The sequence below is a fragment of the Melanotaenia boesemani genome, chromosome 23 (assembly GCF_017639745.1).
Source record: "Melanotaenia boesemani isolate fMelBoe1 chromosome 23, fMelBoe1.pri, whole genome shotgun sequence".
Lineage (NCBI taxonomy): Eukaryota > Metazoa > Chordata > Actinopteri > Atheriniformes > Melanotaeniidae > Melanotaenia > Melanotaenia boesemani.
In genome coordinates, this window is record NC_055704.1 from 15,704,288 (window position 1) to 15,725,932 (window position 21,645).

The following is a 21,645-nucleotide window of genomic DNA, read 5'->3' on the forward strand; positions in this document are numbered from 1 at the left end:
CTGAAGGTGGTTTTTGAGTTGTCATCCCTCTCTTTTTGTTATACTTGTATTGCCCATGCATGTGCCTTTCCTGGGTGGTCACCATGAGATACAGGGAGAGAAGATGTCCTTATTTGGTGTGATGTTTCACCAACTGTGCACAGGGTGTGTGTGTGTGAGAAGAGGGACTGCAACATGATGGGTTTCTTCTCAGACATGGTTATGTTGTCTCCGCTCAGTACTTTTCAGAAAGGTTAAGTATTTATATTTTTTGAGGTGAAGCCCAAGACTGAGCGTTCCCCAGTAGGGTGTGTTTTCAAAGGAAGAGGCTGTGTTGTTCTTTGTTCTTCTTGCCATGGGTTTCCACACACCTCCAACAGTTAAGGTTATCATTAGATGAACACAGTACCGGGGGGCTGCTATTTTGCTTGGAACACCATAGGTAGTCTGTATGACTGTTTAAACAATGTAAACCCTTTATGAAAGGAGAAATCACTAAATAGGCATTAGGGCCATGGCGTGTCAATATGCTCGAAAAATAATCTTTTATGTCATTCCCATGTAACAGCCTCAGCACATGCTGGCACGATTTTGGGGCTTTTGTATGGTTGTGCCACCATGAGTGCCTCCTCCTGTTTTTTCCTGCTGTAAATTTCACCTGCACGTCACACAGCTTAGTTTTTCCCAGTGTGACATAAATCTGTTTGTCCGAAAGGCTTTGGTGCATGAGTTGCAGCCTATTGTGCAAAGTGGTGGGAGAGGTGTTTTTGAAGTGGTGAAAGAGGAAATTATGTCTTGCTTTGGATGTCATTATTGTTAGCAGGCTGGCTGGCTGGCTGGTGGCAGATGTTAACCACAGACACTTGAGCTTGCGTCCCTTTGTTAATACACAAAGCAAATGCACAAGGACATTTCTGTGGATGTGCTGTGCGTTGATGTGTTCAAACACTTAGATAGACATGGACATGCCAACATCCAAAGACACAAAGAACATGCAGGTTTGTAGAGTGTGTTTTTCAGATCACTTAAACTGGAGCAACGATCGGTTCACATGAATAAATGTGCATAAATACTCAACGTACACTGTAGTGAATCGATGTGGCTTGGTTATGGGCAGCAGGTCTAACTCGCTGTCTTTCTCTCTCACGGTGTCTCTCTCCCAGGACGGGGGGAGTCTGGTGGACTCCAGTGGGAGTCTGCGTGTCCCGATTTATACCGCCTGGCTGGAGCTCGATCAGAAGGAGGTAACCTCTGACCTCTAGCCTAGTCACTGGTGCTTTTCTTGCCCTGGGTCTGATATAGTATCTGTTATGTCTCTACACTAGCTGTACATACTGTCTTCAGACACGCAAATTTAACTTGGCCTCTAAAGCATGGGTGTTAGAGGTTTGACAGTCTAGAAAGATGCTGTAGTAGATGGTGTGGGTTTTAGTTTGCCTGTTTGACTGTAGAAGGTTTGTGGACTTTGCTCCTGTGGACTTTCTTCTGGCTCTTAGAGGTAGGACATGTGTCACTTTTGGTCCTCAAAAACCACATGTATGTTATCACTTTTTTTCAAGCCCTGTGGTGCTCTCTTGCTCTTTACGAAGTGTGTGTGCTGCATGATTTGGGCCTTTTTAAATTATAAATTGTTTACATATTTGTTGGCAAGGAGGCATTGTTTACATCTGCATCCATCTAATTTCATGAGTAAAAACTTGGAGTGTTAAACCAAGACAGATACACTTGTGTGCAGTCTTTCACATAATCACATGTAACCTTTTGGATATAATTTTACACATGAAAAGGTGAAAAGCTCAGTCACAAGCTGTATGGGACAATATTAAGTCTTAGTCTCAGTCCACCAAAAAGCACATCTTTGCTTAACTGCAATTAAATTAAAAATCTTTTATTAATCCCCTGCGGGAAATTATAATGTATTATAAGATTATTAAATTAAATTATACAATAATTTAAAGCAGGACTTTTCGTTTGTGTTGCACAAAGGTTAAGTTTTCTGTTTTTTTTTATTCTTGAATGAATTCAGTTGGCTCTAATTAATAGGTTATTTACAGGCTTGTGCAGAATGAAATCCAATTAATTTCAATCAGGTGTGTCAGAGCAGGGAAACATGCAGAACCTCCAAGACAGTTACCCGTAAGGACCAGAGTTACAGAACCTGTAATGACACAGTACAGAGGTCCTTCTTTTCCTTAGACAGCTTTTAGAAATGAGACTTAGTTCTCCTACTAACAAAGCATTTCTCTCTCATTGAGTAACTATCTACAAGCAGAAAGGAAAGTCTTTCTTTCTCATCTGTCAGCTTTCATTAACTTCCTCCGCTGACGTTTGCTCAGGTGAAATGAACATGTATGAGCCTTGGCAGGCAGACAGGTAGGTAGCCACTCAGTGAGTAATAATCTTGTGTTATTTGGAAAGAGACTGGCAGGCTGAAGCACTGACTCTGACAGGGTGGATTAACAACACTCAGCATTAGTCAGAGATGTCTTTTGTAATGGAATATGTACTTCAAATGTTACACAGCTCACAAGCTGGTTCATCCTCTACAATAGTTTTTCAGGGTGTTTATTTTATTGAATACTGTATGAATGTAACTTTTAAACCGAATGAGTTACCCACCTGTAGGAACGTAAATGTGTACAGTGTATTCACTTTAAACCGCATTCACATGAAGGCCTAAATATTATCTTCTTCAGTTTCTACATTCCTTCCTCCTGCAATGCCAAAGAGTTTGTGGCACAGAATAGAGGAAATTTCTCTTACTTCACCTAGCATGACCAAAACCTGTTGGCAGAGAAAAAGTAGGATAAAAATCCCAGAAAAGTGTTGATGTTAAATCTAGAGAGAGGAAACTTCAATATGGTTTTAACATTTTCAAGCTTGATGGTGCCAAACTGTGCCAAAATGGCCATTTTGGAGACTTCGTCTGCACTGTCAGTACTTAAATCCCTCTATTTTTTATTTTTTTTTACCTTTATCAGAGTTGGCCTTTGCAGAGATCGTGTTAACACATTGTACTATAATTTGACAGCTCTTTAAAACTACAGCTGCATCATTCCAAAGGGATATTCATATTCTTCCCTCTTCCTTGTTTTTACGTAAGCCTGAAACTTTTTTTATTTGTGCTGTGTGCCATCTTCATTTATCCTTCATTAGTGAGTACTGATAGTTACTCATCTTACCAAATCTCACAAGTGTTTCTTTTACTATGACTTCAAAATATTCAAACAGACCTTGTGGTTGCAAAATTTACTCATTGAATTTAGGTTTGCAATTTTAAAGCCTAAAAAAATATGCACAGGGCTCAATACATTAAAACAACAAAGTTTTTTTTTCTCCTTGTCTTCATCCTCTCATGCATTTCTGGTTACTGATTCTTTTCTCTTATCTTTCCACACCTATATATCTCTTATCTCTTTATTTAATCCTCATCAAGCTTGTTTTTATTGCACTAAATTTATTGTTAAACATCATCAGGCCACGTTATCCTTAATTGTTTTACTGTTCTGATAGGCTGTCCACAAAATGATTAGATGGTCTCAGATTTAGATACATAACTGCTGCTGTTGCCAACATGTTATTGTATGTTATCAAGCCTAAAGCAATTTCGAGATGACTGGGATTATTCCAGTTCTGCTTGAAAGTGAAATAATTGTGTAAACATAATAAACTGCAAGGTGCCTGATTTAAACAGTTTTATTTGACAAAATGAGCCAGAGAGATACTTATTAAAGAAATTGCCCTTTAATAGTGGATAATCATCAATCACCATTGATGTTGAGACACAATTGTGTGCATGGGGAATTTTCTCAGTCTGTTCCAAAGAGGATACAATTACTCATACCTGACTTCATGTGTCGTCAAAGAATTTGTTTTGCCTCTTGAAAGCAACACGGCAACAGTGGCCGCCGTCCATCTGTTATACTGAGAGGCAGAAGTGAGATGACCCAAGGGAAACAGCAGTAACATATAGGCTTGAACACAGGACATCATAGCATTGTGTAAGGCCTCTAAAAACTGAACTTCTGTGGGAGTGTGTGTGTGTTTGAATAATTCACACTTCTATGTTTACATAGCCAGAAGGCAGATGAAGTAATGTGGACATGACAGAGTTTGTTGCTGATAACAAGAAGGTGGTGTGCACTAGTTTGTGCATGACAGGGCCAAAAATGAACCAGAAATATACACATGCACACACACACTTCAACAAAGACATGCATGCATAGACTTTTATGAAGGAGAGTTTTGGTACATAGCCATCTTTTTTTTTGGATTTATATTTTTTATTTGGATCCAGAAGCAGCACTTAACCTGTGTAACGGGAACTTTATAATAATAAAAAGAGTCTCTAAGTGGTTTTGGCATTTTTCAGTTTAACTCTGGGGAGTAATTTGCACACGTGTGACTTAAAGCTGCAAAAGGTCGTGTTTCCCATTCCCCATCAAGTGTAATTTTCATCCCAGACTTGGAACAACAATGGAACTTCCTCGGGCGAAGGCAGATAAAGTGAAAGACTGTGCACCCTTTTTCCTTTAGGATTAAAATGAACTGTGCGGCCGTCTGCAGCTCTGCTAACCACTTCCTGCATCCCCCCTTCAACACACACACACACACACACACACACACACACACACACACACACACACACACACACACACACACACACACACACACACAGACATATGCACAGTCACTACATGCAAACTTACTCACACACATATATTTCCTTGTCATAAAGCTGTTAAACTGTGCTTTGCATGAGTCTGTTTTTATCCTGTTGCAGACCTGGTTAAGTTGTCATGTTAGCTTTGACAGGCATGGAGGTGTGTGTGTGTGTGGTTGGGTGTGTCTTTGTATGTGTAAGTGGGATGTTGCCTTGCACATGGGAATTTCTGGGATTTTGTCATGCATGTATGTGGTCTTGCAGCCATGCCACTTGTGTCCTCTGCAGTCTTTGTCTTTGTGGCAAGCTGTGTGGATGTAGTGTGTTGTCATGGCTGCAGCAAGTCTGTTGCCCCTGGAGACGACACCTCAGAGAGAGGGAATCTTCAACAGCCCCAAGTCGGGCAGAGGGTAAATAAAGGACTCTCATGGGGCCCCTCAAAGTGAAGTCCAAGTGCAATTTTAAACAAGAGTCAGAAATGTGCCTGTGAATCTTGACAGCTCTAATAATCATAACATCAGTAAACAGACACACTTAGCTAACAAAAGCGACTAATTGGCTAACAGTTTAATTTAAAGTAAGTTAGAGTTTGGCCTAACTGAGACTAACTTTTTTTTTGGGGGGGGGGGATTTGTTCCAACAAATGCATTATAAAATAATAATACAAAAAAACAGACTTGCTATATTTTGGTTAGATTAAATTGAGATGTGCTGTTGTTTGAAAGCATTAATTTAATGGCTTTTTAAAAGATTGCTAATTTTGTTGCTGAAAAATGAGGCAAGATTGATTATTTTTTGTTAAATCCACTGAATTCTGACTAACCTCATTTTACGCTGTACATCCTTCACCAGATCCTTTTTGTTACGTGTACAGCAGAATATTAAATACATCATTCATACATTTGAGTACATAAACATCTGTTTTAATGTCCTTCATATTACATGCACATGATAGACGTACACTGTACACAGCAGTTAATAGTGTAGCACAGTGTCTGCGTCTGTGTGTGTGAGTCTATAAACTATCACCACATGTAACAGCTGCTCTGACAATTTGCGGGTCCATTATGTACAAGATCTGGGTGTCTATCTCCCTCACTGGTGTTTTGCTTCTTTCTGTCTTTATCTCATCTTTTTGCTTGACTGAACTCAAGAGCGATAAGGCTGCAATCAGAGTCACTACAACATCAGCCAAACTACCTTTAGTAGTCCTTGAAAGCAGTTTACACACCATTATCTCACTCTTTTGTGTGTTTTCCCTTTGCTTCCTGAATTTATTTTCAACAGTGTTAGCCCTTTCTTTCTTTATTTATTATGATAATTGTGACAAAAACAAGATTTCTTTATATTTTTTTCCTCTTTAACTTACAGTACGTCTGTGAATTCTGGTCACTGTAAAGTTTCAATAAAGCTCCAGATAGAAGTAATAAGGGCAGATATTCCCGGCTGGAGTTTTTCCCCCTCATTTAATCTGATTTCAGAGGCATTTGATTCTTCTCAGAAGCAATTCTATTTCACTACATGCTACAGTGATACACATATTTGTGTGCAGTCAAACTCCACTATTTACAAAAAGTGTTTCAGTTCTGGAAACAGATATTTCCTCTCTGGTTATTACTCAAATTTTCTAAATGAAAATTAACTGTATTTATATCCCAAGAACCCAACAAATCAGCATGCAGTCTAAGGAAGCCGGGATCAACCCACTGACCTTCCAATTGGCAGATGACCCATGCTAAATTTGTTGAATTTTTTATTTTGAGAATTTAGTTCTTATGTAAGGATTTATATCGTCTTCAACATTTTCTGCTACTCCAGGTTACATGTTCTACTGCTTAGGGAACTTCCTTTTGTTGTCAAATTTCTCAGAGTAACATGGTGGTCAATGATCATAGAATGTCTGCAGGAGACATTCATGCATATTTCACAGCAGGCTTAATGCATCCTCACAGATCTAAGCACAAACCTGTTATTTTACAGACCTGCTTGCAACAGTCAAGTAGTTAACACATTTAATTGTGGTTAAGGAGTTTCAGCAATGATCATCTTGTTTATTGTTTATTTATTTTTAACTAACTTTTGTTAATTCAGCTCAGTGGAGGTGCTGTTGGTTGGTTGACTGGTTTCTGGTGACAGCGTTAAGGCTAATCTACATACAGTAGAGGTTTACTATAGGTTATTAACACGTACAGATCTACTGTATGTTGATAGATTAGTGAAGCTAGAAAATTGTGTGCGTGATGGAGCAGCATAAGGAAATTTAATTCATTTTTAAAAAACAGTACAGCATAAATTGTTGTTGTTGTTATTATTGTTATTGTTAAGTCTTCTTTCTTTACATTGGCTTGTTGTAGTTCAGGTTCTTGGATGATTAATGTTTGTATACATCCTTGGACATTGGGTAGATTGCATTTTGCATTTTATTTACAGGTTTGAAGTGACTATGGAGAAAGTGAATGACCAATCAATGACAAATTAATTCAGGATTTAGCAATGGAAATTGTAATCACAACCTTTTTTAAAAAATAAAAAATATTTTCTCTTCCATCGGTTAGCCATTAAATAAAAAAAATCCCATGGATTATGTATATGTATATATTATATTTCCTGTATTTATAACGCTGTCTGTCTCAAACCATAGCTGCTGTTTCTGTTGCCTCTTCTTCTGTTCAAGCTTAGCTATTTGTCTATTTGTGTGTGTGTGTGTGTGTTTAATTTTGCTTGTGAGACTCTGAGGGGTAAGAAAAGAGATATCAAGGAGAACTCAAATGAGATTAGACGTACAGTATAAGAGAAAGAAAAGAGCTGTGGTGTCGGTGGTGTACTTCCTGTTCATCTAATGGAAAGTGTTTTAGTGTTTTTAGTAGAATAGATGGAAACGAGGCTAGTTGAAGGGAGTGGCAGGAAAACTACAATAAAACTCCCTGTGGGTTAGAAACTATGCCCGGACTGGAGCCCACCTGGGCGAAAATAACAGACAGTGCACCCCTCTGTTGCTCTTTGCTGGCATGTGCACCACTTTCTCTTTTGTTTGTGAGTTTTTTCTGGTCTGTCTACTTCCTTGCTTTTGTCTGTTGTTCTGTTTTTTGTTTTTTGCCCCGTTCTTCTTTTCTTTCTTTGTTTGCCGAGTCTCAGCCCCACCAGTATCTCATTACTCTAATCCTATTTCTGTTGGAAATAAACAAATGCACACCCACAATGTGTTCCTATCCATGCCTCGTTTCTCTCCTCACTTTGTTCTTTGTGTTCCTTTCTCTCAAACTCACATGCAGTTGCAACACACATTATGTAGTCTACATCCAATGTTTAGTTCAGTGTCAAATGGAAAAAAGTATTTTAGTCTTTCAGTTTCCACACGAAACTTCATTGATGTGCTTTAATAGCAGCATGAAAAATGTCTCTTGCCATTGCTCAACCTGTCAACCTGAGACGGTCCAGGTGTCTTATGTAAACATGGCAATTTGATTAGATCTGAGATCTGTTTTACATTGTTGTGTCTGTAATGACACTGAGATTCATCAATTTCCGATGGGAGAAAGTAAAGAACTGCTGGAAAATGCAGTGCGAGAATTGTAATTTCTATACAAGAAAAGCCATTTGTCTATCCGTAAAGGAGAATTATTTATTATTATTACAAACATTGTTAAAACTTCGGCCTCAGGTTTAGTATTAGAAAAAACTAAAGCGATTTGGTGGCCTGGTTTTCTAAGCCAATCCACATTTTCTCTGATCAACATTTGTTGATCACAAACCTTTTTGGAAGAATTAGCCTACTTATTAATTATTAGGTGTGAGCTGATGCACAAAGGCATTATTTGTTACAAGCCAAGCAGGGCCTGTGCACTTCTGCTCCAAGTCAGGCAGACACCGTTTGTGGAGCACCAACCAGAACTGAGCACGCTGCTGTCTCAGCCAACTTTGTCACATTGAATGAAAAGGAACAAAGAAAGGAATCAAGCATGAAATGTTTCACCCAAATTCAGTCCGTTGAGGTTATTTACCATAACAAAAGAGTGTAAAGAAGTTCATTTTTATGAGTAAAGAGGAGTTTATCCATGTTATTTTTTGTTGCAAAGGATCTATAGATTATATTAGTTTATATTATCATAGAAAAAGTAAAAACATCTTTGTTGTGTTTTTCAGCCTAACATTGGGCGTTTAGGCATCCCTCATGGACCCTCTGCAGAAAAGGTTGCTGTGGTTGCCGTGGACGACTGTGACATCTCCATGGCAATTCGCTTTGGAAAGCAGATCGGCAACTATTCCTGTGCTGCCCAGGGAACCCAGACGGGACAGAAGAAGTAAGAACTCTTACCTACTTTTACTTTCCCCTCACTGCGTGCAGTCCATCATACAACCCACAGAGAAACGAGTCAGGCTAAAAGGTGAATATGTTATACCTTAGGGGCAGCTTCAAATTGTCTTCATTACAACAGCTTAGATAACTCACATTCTGCTGTCCTGTCTTCTATTCACCTTTTAATCTCTCTGTTCATCCTTGTGACATTCCTACTGTCAGACATGGCCTAAGACAACCAAAGGCTCATCTCAGCACAGCTTTAGACGACTTACAGTGTGTTTACTACACATTAACCACCTTGAGTTTTTTTTTTTAATGAATCTGTTTGAGAGGTAGCATGCTGAGACACATTTACTATTAGAAGGGCGGAGGCAGAAAGAGGCTTCAAAGGGAAGCTAATGATGTTACATTCCTTTAGGAACTTGTTGCACAGGTCACAGACATTAATATGTATTTAGATAATTCTTTTAAATTTGTGATACTGTAAAGTTAAGACAGTTAACACTCTGATGTGCGATAGTAATTTCAATGGGTTTTATTTGTAGGTTGTTGGTATTTGTGCTGCTGTTTTGGCCAAGTCACCATTGTAAAAGAGATTCTTACCTCAGTTGATTTGCATCCCATGTAAAATAAAGGTTCATTTACTTTTTTTCCCCATCAACTAATTGTTCATGCTCCCTGCAAAACTAAAAGTGTTTGTGCTGTATGCAAGCATACATTCAGTGTCTGTGGGTTGTTTTTTTTTGTTTGTTTTGTTTTGTTTTTTGTGCAGAATTGCACCAAACTAAGTCTCTTAAATCCATTTAGTGTTTGATGTTTAGTGTTTTAGAAGCTCTGGATGTACGTTTCTTCCTTACACGACTCTGTGTGATGAATCTGACTTAGTCATAGTGACACAAGCGTTCACCGTAGCCTTATAAAACGTTAAACCCTTTACACAGTAATCTTATTTTCAGTTGTTCTGAGGCTTACTTTGGTCAGTCTCAGGGGTAAAACTGGGGGCATCACTCACTAGCAATCATTTAGTTGTCTGGTAATGTTATTTTTCAACTTGTATGTAATCTGAGATATTACAATCAGAGTTCAAATATTGGTTGTATTTGATTTAATAATATTTGTCAATGCCAAATAAAGAAATTATTTAACCAGGTGAAAAGCACGATACTTTTAGTCCTCCACCACCTCCACCGCTTCTCCAGGATTAAATCAGTGTATAGCTTTTCCTTGTCCTCCATAAATCCACAGTCATCTCTGTTGTCCTGTTCACATTCATAATGTGGTTAATGCTATAGCCTGGAATGGAAACTCAGCTTCTTGTCTATCACAGACATACCCCACATGTGCAGTCACCAGAGTATTTCTGCAGATGACAGGACTCAGAGTTGTACTGGAAGGCTGATGTGTACAGATTGAAGAGAAATAGTAATGGTAATATTCCTGGGCTGCTCACACTCCTCTCAGACATGCATCCTCTCAGTCTCACCTCTAGCTTGTGGGGTTTCTCAAATATGACTTCAGGTTGAACTGTATTTAAAGCACAAGAGAAATCAAACAATACAGCACTGTAGGATTATAAAATGTTATGAGCAACAAAAAGTGGTTACTTTCTTACTCTGACTAAGCCAACAACTGTCAGTCCTAGACTTTCATAATGTGGGATGTTGTGCAGCTAGATGCATTTGTGGAAGACAAATGGAGAAGATTTTTTAGTGTTAAGATCCATGACTGAGATGCAAGGTGATACAATAAGGTGTGAAAGTGTAGCTGTGGGTACAACAAGGGTGTGAGGTCTCTCTGACTAGAGGCAGTGTAGGAGAGTACTGAGTACTCTAAATTGCACTTATTTAAGAAAAAAAAACATGTTGAGTGGCAAAATGGACTTAAATGTGTGTGTATCTTATTTCATCACAGTTTTGGACAACCAGTGGAAGTTCAAATGAAGTGTATCACATTTTGGGTTTTATTTACTTCTTTTTTTTTTTTTTGGCTTGTCTTTCTGCAGGTCCCTGGACTTGACAGGACCACTGTTACTGGGAGGAGTTCCCAACCTGCCTGAGGATTTCCCAGTCAGGAACAGAAACTTTGTGGGTTGCATGAGAAATCTGAGCATAGACAGCAAACCTATCGACATGGCCAGCTACATTGCTAACAATGGCACCGCAGCAGGTTAGGACAGTTGTTCAGCTGGTCAAAACCAGAGTTAAAGTAATTTCCTGAACCAGTACTCTCACTGATTGAGGAAAAATGATCAGCTTTTCAGGATTTTGAAGATAAAATGTGATTCTGTGTTTATTGTTCAGGTTGTCCAGCAAAGAAAAACTTCTGCTCAAATGACATGTGTCTAAATGGAGGAGTGTGTGTCAACAAGTGGAACACATACAGCTGTGAATGTCCCACAGGTTATGGCGGCAAAAACTGTGAACAAGGTAAGAAATTTCAAGTATTTTGTCTTTTTATTGAAGAAGTCGATGGTGTACCTTAGAAATTTAGAAATCGAAGGGAGTTAGTCTAAATGTTTGGGTGTTTGTATGACCAAACAATTAAAGTGCCTTTAGTTACATGTTCATGTGTCCACTTGCTCATCTTTGCACTTCTGTGTAGACATGTTTGTTTACCTATTGCATGTATGTCTAGAACATTTCCAGGAAACAGTGTGTGTTTGGGAGATCAAGTGGGATAAGATGCATCTCCTTTGACTCAGTCTGACTCATGATGCAGTCATAATGGAAAGTCACAGTAAAGCCTCTGTAGAGTCACTAAATGTGGCCTCAGGTTTGGGATTTTTAGGACAAAGAAAAAAAACTGACTCATGTATCAAAACCTACAAAACACACACACTCCACAGGTCCTCATTACTGTCACTTCATTAGACATGCAACCAGTAGCTTAAACCTGTATACAGTGCGTATAATGTAATTATATTTAGAAAGATAAACAGGAAAATGTCATAATAACTTTGCCATTATTTCCTTGTTAACTAGGAGAAAGTTATTTACACCCTATCTCCTCTCAAGTTCTTCTTTGGTAAGGGGAGAACTTTGATGTCTTCCTTCAGGGCAAGCTTCCAAACAATGCGTGAAGGTGTAAACACCCCTCCTTGCCTTCTTGTCTATGAGGTAGCCAGCCAGCCAATGCCAGGCCCCAGTATCCAGTATCTGAACTGGGCCGGGATCATAGAAAACTGGGAGGAGGTTTTGGCCGCTCTGCTGTTTGTTGACACATTTGGTCTGAGGCTTCACACACTGTTGCCACATGAGAAACAAGAGATATGTCATAGGTTATTTCCCATTGCCAAATTCATCCAAACTGGAATGGCATAAAAAGAGCTGCTGGAAGGCTTTATTGTCTTCTGGTTCTATTAGGTCAGATTTCACATGACAGATTATTCAAAAAGAAAAGGGATTACTGATACAGGCTAAATATAAGCAGAGAAATACACTGGTATCATCAGAGATCTGTATTTATTTTCTTCTTCTTTATTTAGGAACCAGGCTTCAGTACAGCTTAGCCTAAACCCACCATAGAGACTTACCACGAGAAACAACATGTGCTTTATCTCTTAATTACAGCTTGCACCTCAGTAAATTTATGAATGCTTTGATTAAGCTACATACCAAAAGGAGCAGAGAACACACAGGGTTTATGCTGTAGATTATACTGGAGAAAACACATATTTTCCAGTACAGATTTTCTATGGAAGACTGACCCTGTCTTTGTGCAGTTAGGCAGACTGTATCATGTTTTGGGGATTTTGTGTAGATTTTCAAATTCTCTCATATACTGGATGTTTGTCCGACAATAATTGTTTAAAACACCCATATGTGAGAAAGGAATCCAGCATGTTTTTATTTGATGTATGACTTGTTTTTTCCCTTTGTAGCCGTGATCAGTTGGAATGATATTAATGTTCATCAATATAATGTTAATTACATCACGGAAACCCATGTAATAATAAACACTAAGTTTTGACCACAGTTTGATTAATGTTTCTACTTCTTTCTTATTCCTTTGCAGAGATGCCATCTCCTCAGTTTTTTGATGGCCAGGCGATGGTGTCCTGGAGCGAGCCAGACATTACCATCGCTGTGCCCTGGTACATGGGCCTCATGTTCCGGACCAGGCAGCCTGCAGGGACCTTGATGCAGGTGAATGCTGGACCCTCCTCCACCATCAACCTCATGGTGAGATCCAGCATTCAGCATTAGAAAAATGATCAGACCCGATGCCTATAGATTTAACATAGTCACTGAGATTTCACATCTGCTCTTCCTCCAGGTGAGTGAGCAACAGGTCCGTATGGAAGTTTTGCTGAGGCAGCAATTGCTGGCATCGCTGACCTTTCCCCAAGTTCGTGTCAATGATGGGGAGTGGCACCACTTGCTGGTTGAACTAAGAAGCATTAAAGATGGAAAAGATATCAAATACATGGCTGCTGTGTCCCTGGACTATGACATGTACAAGGTACAGAGCATATTATAGCACAAAGGGTGACTATAGTAGAGAAAGTTCGGATTTATTTGGGAGATTATTCATTTCCGCCTGTGTGTTTTCAAGCAGAGGTCAGTGGAGATTGGTAATGAGCTCCCAGGTCTGAAGCTGCAGGCTCTTCATGTTGGAGGTCTGCCTGGAGAGGGAAACCTTGTCAACAAAGGATTTGTGGGCTGCATACAGGTGTGTGTGTGTGTTTGTTGTCTGTGTATGTTTGATTAGATTCATGTCTGGTAAAATATTTTTTTGCAGGTTTTTAGTCCTGAGCATCTTTATCAGTGTCTGTGCTCTCCATCAGGGTGTGCGTATGGGTGAAACATCGACCAACGTGGCCAACGTGAACATGGCTCAGGGTCTGAAGATCCATGTAGAAGATGGCTGCGATCTAGAAGACCCCTGCGACACCAACATCTGTCCTGAGAACAGCCACTGCAGTGATGACTGGAGCACTCACACCTGTGTTTGTGACCCAGGTAATACAAATATAAACACATACACATGCTTGTTTCACTCAGTGAGATGTGGGTGTCATTTTCTCTTCATCGTTTGTCTCGCAGGTTACTTTGGTAAACACTGTGTGGATGCTTGTAAGCTCAACCCTTGTGAGCATGTTTCCACATGTGTTCGCAAACCAAGCTCCTCCCATGGATACATCTGCGAATGTGGACAGAACTACTACGGCCAGTACTGTGAAAACAAGTAAGCTTACTTCCACTACATCAAAAATAAATGAGAGCATTAGCCATCTCTTAAGGATAAATCGTCAGCAGCACTTTAAGAGTTGATGTGAATTAGCCAGTCATTTCCCTTTGAACCATCACTTCCTGTCTTAAGTAGGATGTGGGATTCTTCCTTTATGCTTGATTGGTCCTGTATAGGTGTTTAGTCTGTATTACCCTCATATAGTCGCTCATCCCTTATCGGATCACATGACAGCAGCAAGTTTTGTTAAGTGTAGAGGAAGTTTATTCCAGAGCCACATGTTTGGAGATAAACTGAACAGATAATCAGTTTGTTTGATTTGACTAAGAAGATACCGAGTCAGTAACTTGTCAAAGCCACAGGTATTTTAATGTTCATCCTTATTGTGGGCACACCTATAGTAGGTTTTTGTCTGTCCTGTGCCGTACTTAATTAACTTTCACATTTGTTATGGTTTTTCATGACAGAGTGGAGAGGCCATGTGCTCTGGGTTGGTGGGGCAGTCCTGTGTGTGGGCCCTGTAACTGCGATACAAACAGAGGATTTCATAAAGACTGCAACAAAACTACTGGAGACTGCCGCTGCAAGGTGAATACAGTACAATTTATACTTATACAATACTTTTGTAAATGTACATGTTCCTGGTATGCTTTCTTCTAAGGATGCACTAGAACCAAGCTACATTTGTTGAGCCACCATTGCTGACTGTGAAAACCATCACTGGTGACTCCCACTGGAGTTAGCATAGACACTTCTAATAATATCAGAGCCAGAGATTTTTTTTTTAGTTTAAAGGGAAGCAAAAAAGGAACAAGAGTGAAGGCTTCTTTCAATCTTCTCTTCTCCATTGATCCAACCGGTTGAAGATAGCTGTTCATCAGCACAGTAAACTGTCTGCATTTATAGACTGCTCAGCTATAACTTTATAATCTCTTGCCTAATATTTAGTAGATCCTTCTAATGCCACTAAAAAGCTCCATTTAATCAGGGTCTAGAGAAAGAGTATTTAAGGGCATCCTGGAGTGTTTAGTACTGAGAAGTTAACTACAGTTAACTGTGGGTTGTGAGGTGGATTGGACTTGTTTAACAGAGATGCTGTCAGATCTCATCAGACTGATATCTGAGGTGTTTGCAGACTGGGTGGACGTCTCAGACTATTATGTTTTTTAATTCGTAAGTAGTCTTTGTGGGAACCATTACTGACCTGCTGTGTTAAGCTGCTACTGTACGGAAGTTCTTTTGGCATTGGGTGGTAACTGGTGGTAAGAGTCAGAGTAACATCTGTTTATATGGTGGGATTCAGGTTTCCAAGCATGGAATTTCTTTGTATTTATCACTCTACCTGCCAGTGATTTTAACCCATTAAGAAATCAATGGTGAGTCATAGAACAAGCATGCTGCATCAGAGCTTAATGGGTTCATGTTCTGGCTGATTAATGTATACGTACTTAATAAATCCAACATTTGTTTTCTTTGCTATTCCACACGATGATCACCATATCCTTTCAGTTGTGACTGTCTAGATGATTTATCCAATCACCTGCTGAGTGTTTGACTTTTGATGTCCTCCCACTTTTCATTTTCCAGCAGCAGCTTCTCACATGGTTCTGTGAATGCATGTATAGTTTTTATTCTAATATTTAAAGAAAAATTACATGAAAACAAACCCTGACTTTTACTGATGCTGTTATATGATCTGCTGTCAATGCGTGGATCCACACACCTTATTTAAAGAGACATGGAGATGTTCTCCTCATCTCTCACTCATCTCCTTCTAACAGGACAACCACTATCGCCCAGAGGGTGAGGACGCTTGCTACCCCTGTGACTGTTTTCATATTGGCTCTGAGTCTCGAACCTGCGACCCCATCTCTGGGCAGTGTCCATGCAAAGGAGGAGTCATTGGTCGACAGTGTAACCGATGTGATAACCCCTTTGCTGAAGTCACACCCACTGGATGCGAGGGTATGAAGAAGACATTTTTTTGCTCTTTTGTTTTTACGTTGTTACATTCAGAACATTACCTATGAATGTCATCTGGTATCAAGTTGATAAATAAACCAAGTAATAAATGAATGAAGGGGACAATAATTAGGTAAATCATTTTAAAAGTGAGCTCCATTGCTCCTCCAAATAGTCAAGCTTCACAAAGTTGGCCCTCACAAATCAATAAAGTGTCAGAGAGAAACAAACACGGCCACTCACATCCGCTGGTGCTGCAGCTGAGCTAAGTTTGCATCTTTGTCACCACCCAGTCAAGCAGAAGAGGCAAGTCTGGGTAGTGGGCTTGCTTGACAACACCACTTCACACACACAATACAGTAGGGATGAATGAAAGACAAAAACAACTGTCAGTGCGCTGCTTAACATCTGAACAACATGAAGCTCTTTACAATCCAAGAACGTGGTCAGACTTTAAATGGATTTAAAATCCTGAACCATTGTCTGAATGGTTCTCTGATAAAAACTGTTGCCTTAAATGTTGCACTGTTTACTTTTTTTATCAGGATGCTGTCTCTTAGAAATTATACTTTCAAGTAGATTTCATTGCAGGGAAGGAATGAGGGGAGGGATGATGAGGAAAGGATAAAAAAAAGCAAGAGGTTTGTTTGCTTTTGTTCTGTGGGTCAGTGAGATGTGACCACCCTTGACGAGTCTTACACAGATCTGTCAGCTCTGCACTAAACACAGCTTCAGACCATGAAACACTGAGTAACTTTTCTGGTAAAGTTGCTGTAGCTTTCCAAGATGTCCCACTGCTTCATGTTTTAGAAGAAAATGACTCAAAAAGTCACACATTTTTTTTTCTTTTTTAAATTAAAAATATAAACTGTGATTGAATATACTTGGGTTGGTGAGTTTATGTGTCACAGTGATAAAGTGGCTTGTAAAAGTTAATGAAGCAACAGAGAGATCACAGAGCTAAGAGAAACCTCAAACAAGCCAACAAGTCTGCAAGTCCCATCCTGGTTCTTCCTGGAACCAGATATGCTTAAATAAGTTATGCATCACAGCTTTTGTAAAAGCCCTGCAGGATTAATTTGGATCAACATCACTGGTGTTCCATCAGTGGATCAGCCAGGTGCTGCAGACCCAAAGCATATATGTACCTTTTAAAATGACATCTCTTTAGTAAATGCTTTTGTAGTTGCGCTTCAGTTTATAATTTATTATTACAGTATTTAATATAATACCCACAAATCAATGTTATACTGTCTTCTCTTTGCAGTGGTGTATGAAGGATGTCCCAAGGCATTTGATGCAGGCATTTGGTGGCCCAAGACCAAATTTGGACGCCCTGCTGCCATGAACTGTCCTAAAGGATCGATTGGTGAGTAGTTTAGTCCCTCTGATAATGATTGTAACTTGTGGACTATTTATTTATCACTGAATGTTGCCAGATGTTGTATTTAACAGACCACTTTTCATTGTCAGTTCTCTTAACTGTCCACTGAACTGTTGCTATAAGTAAGCCTACAGTCTATTAGCAGCCATTGTAGCCACCTTGTTTTTTTTTTTATAAAAAGATATAAAGTCATAATTTGAAAAGAAAAATAAAACCATCTCAGTGCCAGATATTCAATTGTTGTGTAACATCAGTTAATCTGTGTGGGCAGCTGTGTTTTTGTGAGTTGATGTAGTTTAAAGCATAGAAACACAATCCCTGAAGCTTAAAAACACAGTAATGAAGCTTTCTTATTGGTCTGTTAATCCAGCAGAGATTTCTCAGCAGGCAGTCATGTACCGGTTTGTCTTTAGAGACTTCTGGAAAAACACAGACTATGAAATGCCTCTCCTTCTTAAGTTGTGTTTGTGTGTGTAAAAACGTGTCTGTGCTAGAGAGAATCAAGAGGTAGAGTTCACCGATCTCCCAGTAACTGTCACCATGGTAGCACTTCTGCTGTCTCCCAAGACTGGTTGAAGAATTTAACATCACTTGGTGGCGTCTTCCTGCTCCAACACTGCCGTTCCTTCTTCTGCAGCATTTGATTTTGAAGAGACTTTGTATCCGGATCATTTTCTCAACAACTCTAACAACTTAGCGATGCTCGTCATATAGATGATAGGAAGGGCCTCTTTTACTTTTTCTACATTTTTTTAAAGGAAATCGGATCAATGAGGCTCCATTACTGTGCACATTGTGTCAGTCATCCAAACCTGATAGATAACAGGCTCTCTTCCCTGAGTCTGTGAGCTGTTTTGAAGGAGATAATACTTTAAACCAGCTCTCTTCTGTTCCAAAAAACTAAACTAATAAAATTACAGAAAAAATTGTTCTTTTAAACTTTCACTAACAAAATCTCAGTCCTGGTTTGTCCTGCCCCGGATGACCGTGTGAATCTCCAGCCTGTGTCAGTGTCAGCTCATGATCATGGGAGGACATAATTAGATATTGCATTTTGATATTGAATTAGTCAATTTATTGTGGTTAATGGAGATTATCATTATCATTATTATTATGATTTTATTATTACTGTTATAAATTTTACTATTTATAAATTATTATATTATGTGAAATATAACCCTGATGTTCATTATGAGATGTATTAATTTATTATTATTTATATCAAAACTGTTGGTATTACTACATCAAGCTCACACAGTCCCACTAACTCTTCACACAATTCCTCAACTTACTCTGTTCTCCCATCTTCCTGAAAAAAGGAGAAAAATAAAATTTTGGAAAAAACCTTCAGACATTTTCAGGCTGGAAACAGCCTTTTAATTGTTTCCCTGCTTCAACACACCTGATTCAAATGAAGCAGATCTCCTCAACACCATCCTGTTAATTAACCATTAATTTGGAAACAACTAAAATCTTCAGAACAGTGGCCAATGAAGACCAGAGATGAAGAACCTTGCACTAAAGATCACATAAGTGGCAAATAACAAAACTTTGAACATGTGCATTGTTTTGTGTTAGTGTTGTGATTACATGGTTTAATAGCTCAGCTGCCATCTTTCCATCAGGACAAATTGTTTGTTTTTTCTTTTCTTTTTTTTAAGGTACTGCCATCCGTCATTGCAGTGATGAAAAAGGCTGGTTGTCACCTGAACTCTTCAACTGCACCGCTGCCACCTTCTCTCTTCTGAAGAAGCTGGTGAATAATTCACACAATAAAAGATCCTGCATTGCATTTCAGAATGTTCATCTAAAAAAAAAAAAAAAAACAAGTATATATTGTTAGAAAGCTGATTGTGTACCACAGATTGTGATTCCTTTACTGCACTGTAATAGATTCAACAAAGTATTCCACAGATTGTGTTTGAAACCTAATACTCGAGGCTTAAACTTTTCAAAGCCTCATAAATCCCAGGATTGTCCGGTTTCTGTTCTTTACTTTGACCCGCTTACTTTATTCCCTCCCGCTTTCTTCCAGAATGAGGACCTGCGTCGAAACAGTTCACGGATGGACGGCGAACAGTCCAAGACCATCGTGCGTTTGCTTCACAGCGCCACAAATAAAACACCACATTTTTTTGGTAATGACGTGAAGATGACGGCACAGCTGCTGAATCATGTGCTGCAATATGAGAGCCGGCAGGCTGGGTTTAACCTCACTGCCATGAAGGATGCAGAGTTCAATGAGGTAAACAAGAAAAGAAAATACTCTGGAGTTTATTTGTATTATAATTTAGATTGTACCTAAATTAGATATTAAAAGAGAAAAGAAGCACTGGCGGCACACTGCCCTCCACTGGTTGATTTTTAACAGAATTCTATCCACCATCATAGATTTCCACCATTTCTTTGTAGACCTGTTATTGCTTTGGTTACTAAATAATTTATAAATCTCTGAAGTTGCAGCAATGTGCTCATTTTTGGACTTTTTCAGAATTTGGTGCGGGCAGGTAGCGCCATACTGGATCCTAAAACCAAGGATTACTGGGAGCAAATCCAGAGGACAGAAGGCGGCACTGCACATCTGCTCCGCAACTTTGAGGAGTACGCTAATACGCTGGCACAAAACGTCAGGAAGACCTACCTGAAACCCTTCACCATCGTCACTGACAACATGAGTAAGTGGTGGAGCTGTGATCGGATGACGTAAACGTTGCATGTCTTATTCTTATCCTTTTGCTTTTTCTTCTGTCTTTTCCCCTCTCTTTTCATGTACCTCCCTTCTACAGTCTTAACTGTAGACTACTTGGATGTGTCTGACCCAGAGAGGGCAACATTACCTCGGTTCCAGGACATCCGGGAGTCCTTCCCCAAAGACCTCAGATCTTCCATCCACTTCCCACAGTTTAACCTGCGCTCTCAGGTCCATAAAGGTTAGAACACCGTCTGAATCAAACCTGTTTTTTTTTTCTTTTTCTGAGCTTCACCTCCATCTCCTTTCTAACACAGTCGAACCCACTCCTGCCCCCCCAACCCAAACTGATGCCCCCCAGGGGGAGGAGCATACAGTGTCTGACAGGAAAAGGCGCCACCTAGAGCCTGCTGCCCCTCTGCCTGTTGCTGTGGTCATAGTTTACAAGTCTCTGGGACAGCTTCTTCCAGAGAGATATGACCCTGACCGCAGAAGTCTGAGGTACTGATGCCAGTACAGTGAAACGCTTTGGTCTCTGATGATACCTTATGTCATAATTCTAATAAAGATAAACATGAGAAAGTGCAAACTTTCTCACCCACTTAGAGAATTAAACCAAAGTGAAGTCCAGTCTAACAATTGGAAGCAGAGAAAGAAGAATTGTGTTACAGTGGGAGAAATAGGCGTACTTGAGCTTTAAAAACTGCTTTGTGTACTTTCCTGGCAGAGTATGTATAAAATACACTGAATAAATGCTGTTAGAAGTGTGTTTGAGTGATGCCTCTGACATGGTTTCATTATATATAGAAAAGTTACCCAGAGAGAGCAAACACAGAGTCAAGAAACATGTTTTGTACTAAATGTTATTGGTTGATGTGCAGCATTTTTTGAGCATTTATGGAGTTTGAGTGACAAAGAACAGGCGGCAAATGGAAACAAAAAGGCATTTAAATAACTTATAATTATATATAATATGTATATATGTGTGTTTATAGGCTCCCTAACCGTCCAGTGATTAACACAGCCATTGTTAGCGCCACAGTCCACAACGAAGATCCTCCTCTTTCACCCATCCTGGACCCCCCCATTACTTTGGATTTCACCCTGCTGGAGACCGAGGAGAGAACGAAGCCTGTCTGTGTGTTCTGGGACCACACCATTGCGTGAGTTGGACTTTAGATACTTGTGCAAAAGCAAAGTTTTAAAGTATTGTAGATAGAATACTTTTGTCTTATCACTGTGTGCTAGCATTTTTTTATTTTTTTTTATTTTTAGGATTGGGGGTACAGGCGGTTGGTCTTCTAAAGGGTGTGAGGTGCTCAACAGGAACAACAGCCACATTAGCTGTCAGTGTAACCACATGACCAGCTTTGCTGTGCTGATGGACATTTCCAAGAGAGAGGTACTTGTCAGAAAGTTTTATTTCCAGATTTTTGTAAAACATTCAGTCAGTTTTGTTCCTGGCTGATGTCTGAATC

General features: G+C 39.5%; 1 protein-coding gene across 5 annotated transcripts in view; it reads left to right on the forward strand.

The window, feature by feature from the left end:
• celsr1a (cadherin EGF LAG seven-pass G-type receptor 1a) overlaps positions 1-21,645 on the forward strand; it is a 90,154-nt gene that overhangs the window by 57,217 nt on the left and 11,292 nt on the right. For 3 of the 5 annotated variants that reach the window (XM_041977832.1, XM_041977830.1, XM_041977833.1), the window contains exons 7-24: positions 8,786-8,943; positions 10,945-11,108; positions 11,243-11,368; positions 12,957-13,123; positions 13,218-13,403; positions 13,497-13,613; positions 13,729-13,903; positions 13,988-14,129; positions 14,600-14,720; positions 15,914-16,097; positions 17,362-17,463; positions 19,140-19,234; positions 19,514-19,723; positions 19,970-20,153; positions 20,265-20,408; positions 20,485-20,668; positions 21,163-21,330; positions 21,443-21,569. In XM_041977832.1, coding sequence (XP_041833766.1) covers positions 8,786-8,943; positions 10,945-11,108; positions 11,243-11,368; positions 12,957-13,123; positions 13,218-13,403; positions 13,497-13,613; positions 13,729-13,903; positions 13,988-14,129; positions 14,600-14,720; positions 15,914-16,097; positions 17,362-17,463; positions 19,140-19,234; positions 19,514-19,723; positions 19,970-20,153; positions 20,265-20,408; positions 20,485-20,668; positions 21,163-21,330; positions 21,443-21,569 — 2,754 coding nt within the window. The remainder of the gene's footprint in view (positions 1-8,785; positions 8,944-10,944; positions 11,109-11,242; positions 11,369-12,956; positions 13,124-13,217; positions 13,404-13,496; positions 13,614-13,728; positions 13,904-13,987; positions 14,130-14,599; positions 14,721-15,913; positions 16,098-17,361; positions 17,464-19,139; positions 19,235-19,513; positions 19,724-19,969; positions 20,154-20,264; positions 20,409-20,484; positions 20,669-21,162; positions 21,331-21,442; positions 21,570-21,645) is intronic. The other 2 variants (XM_041977834.1, XM_041977831.1) reach the window with 1 other exon arrangement.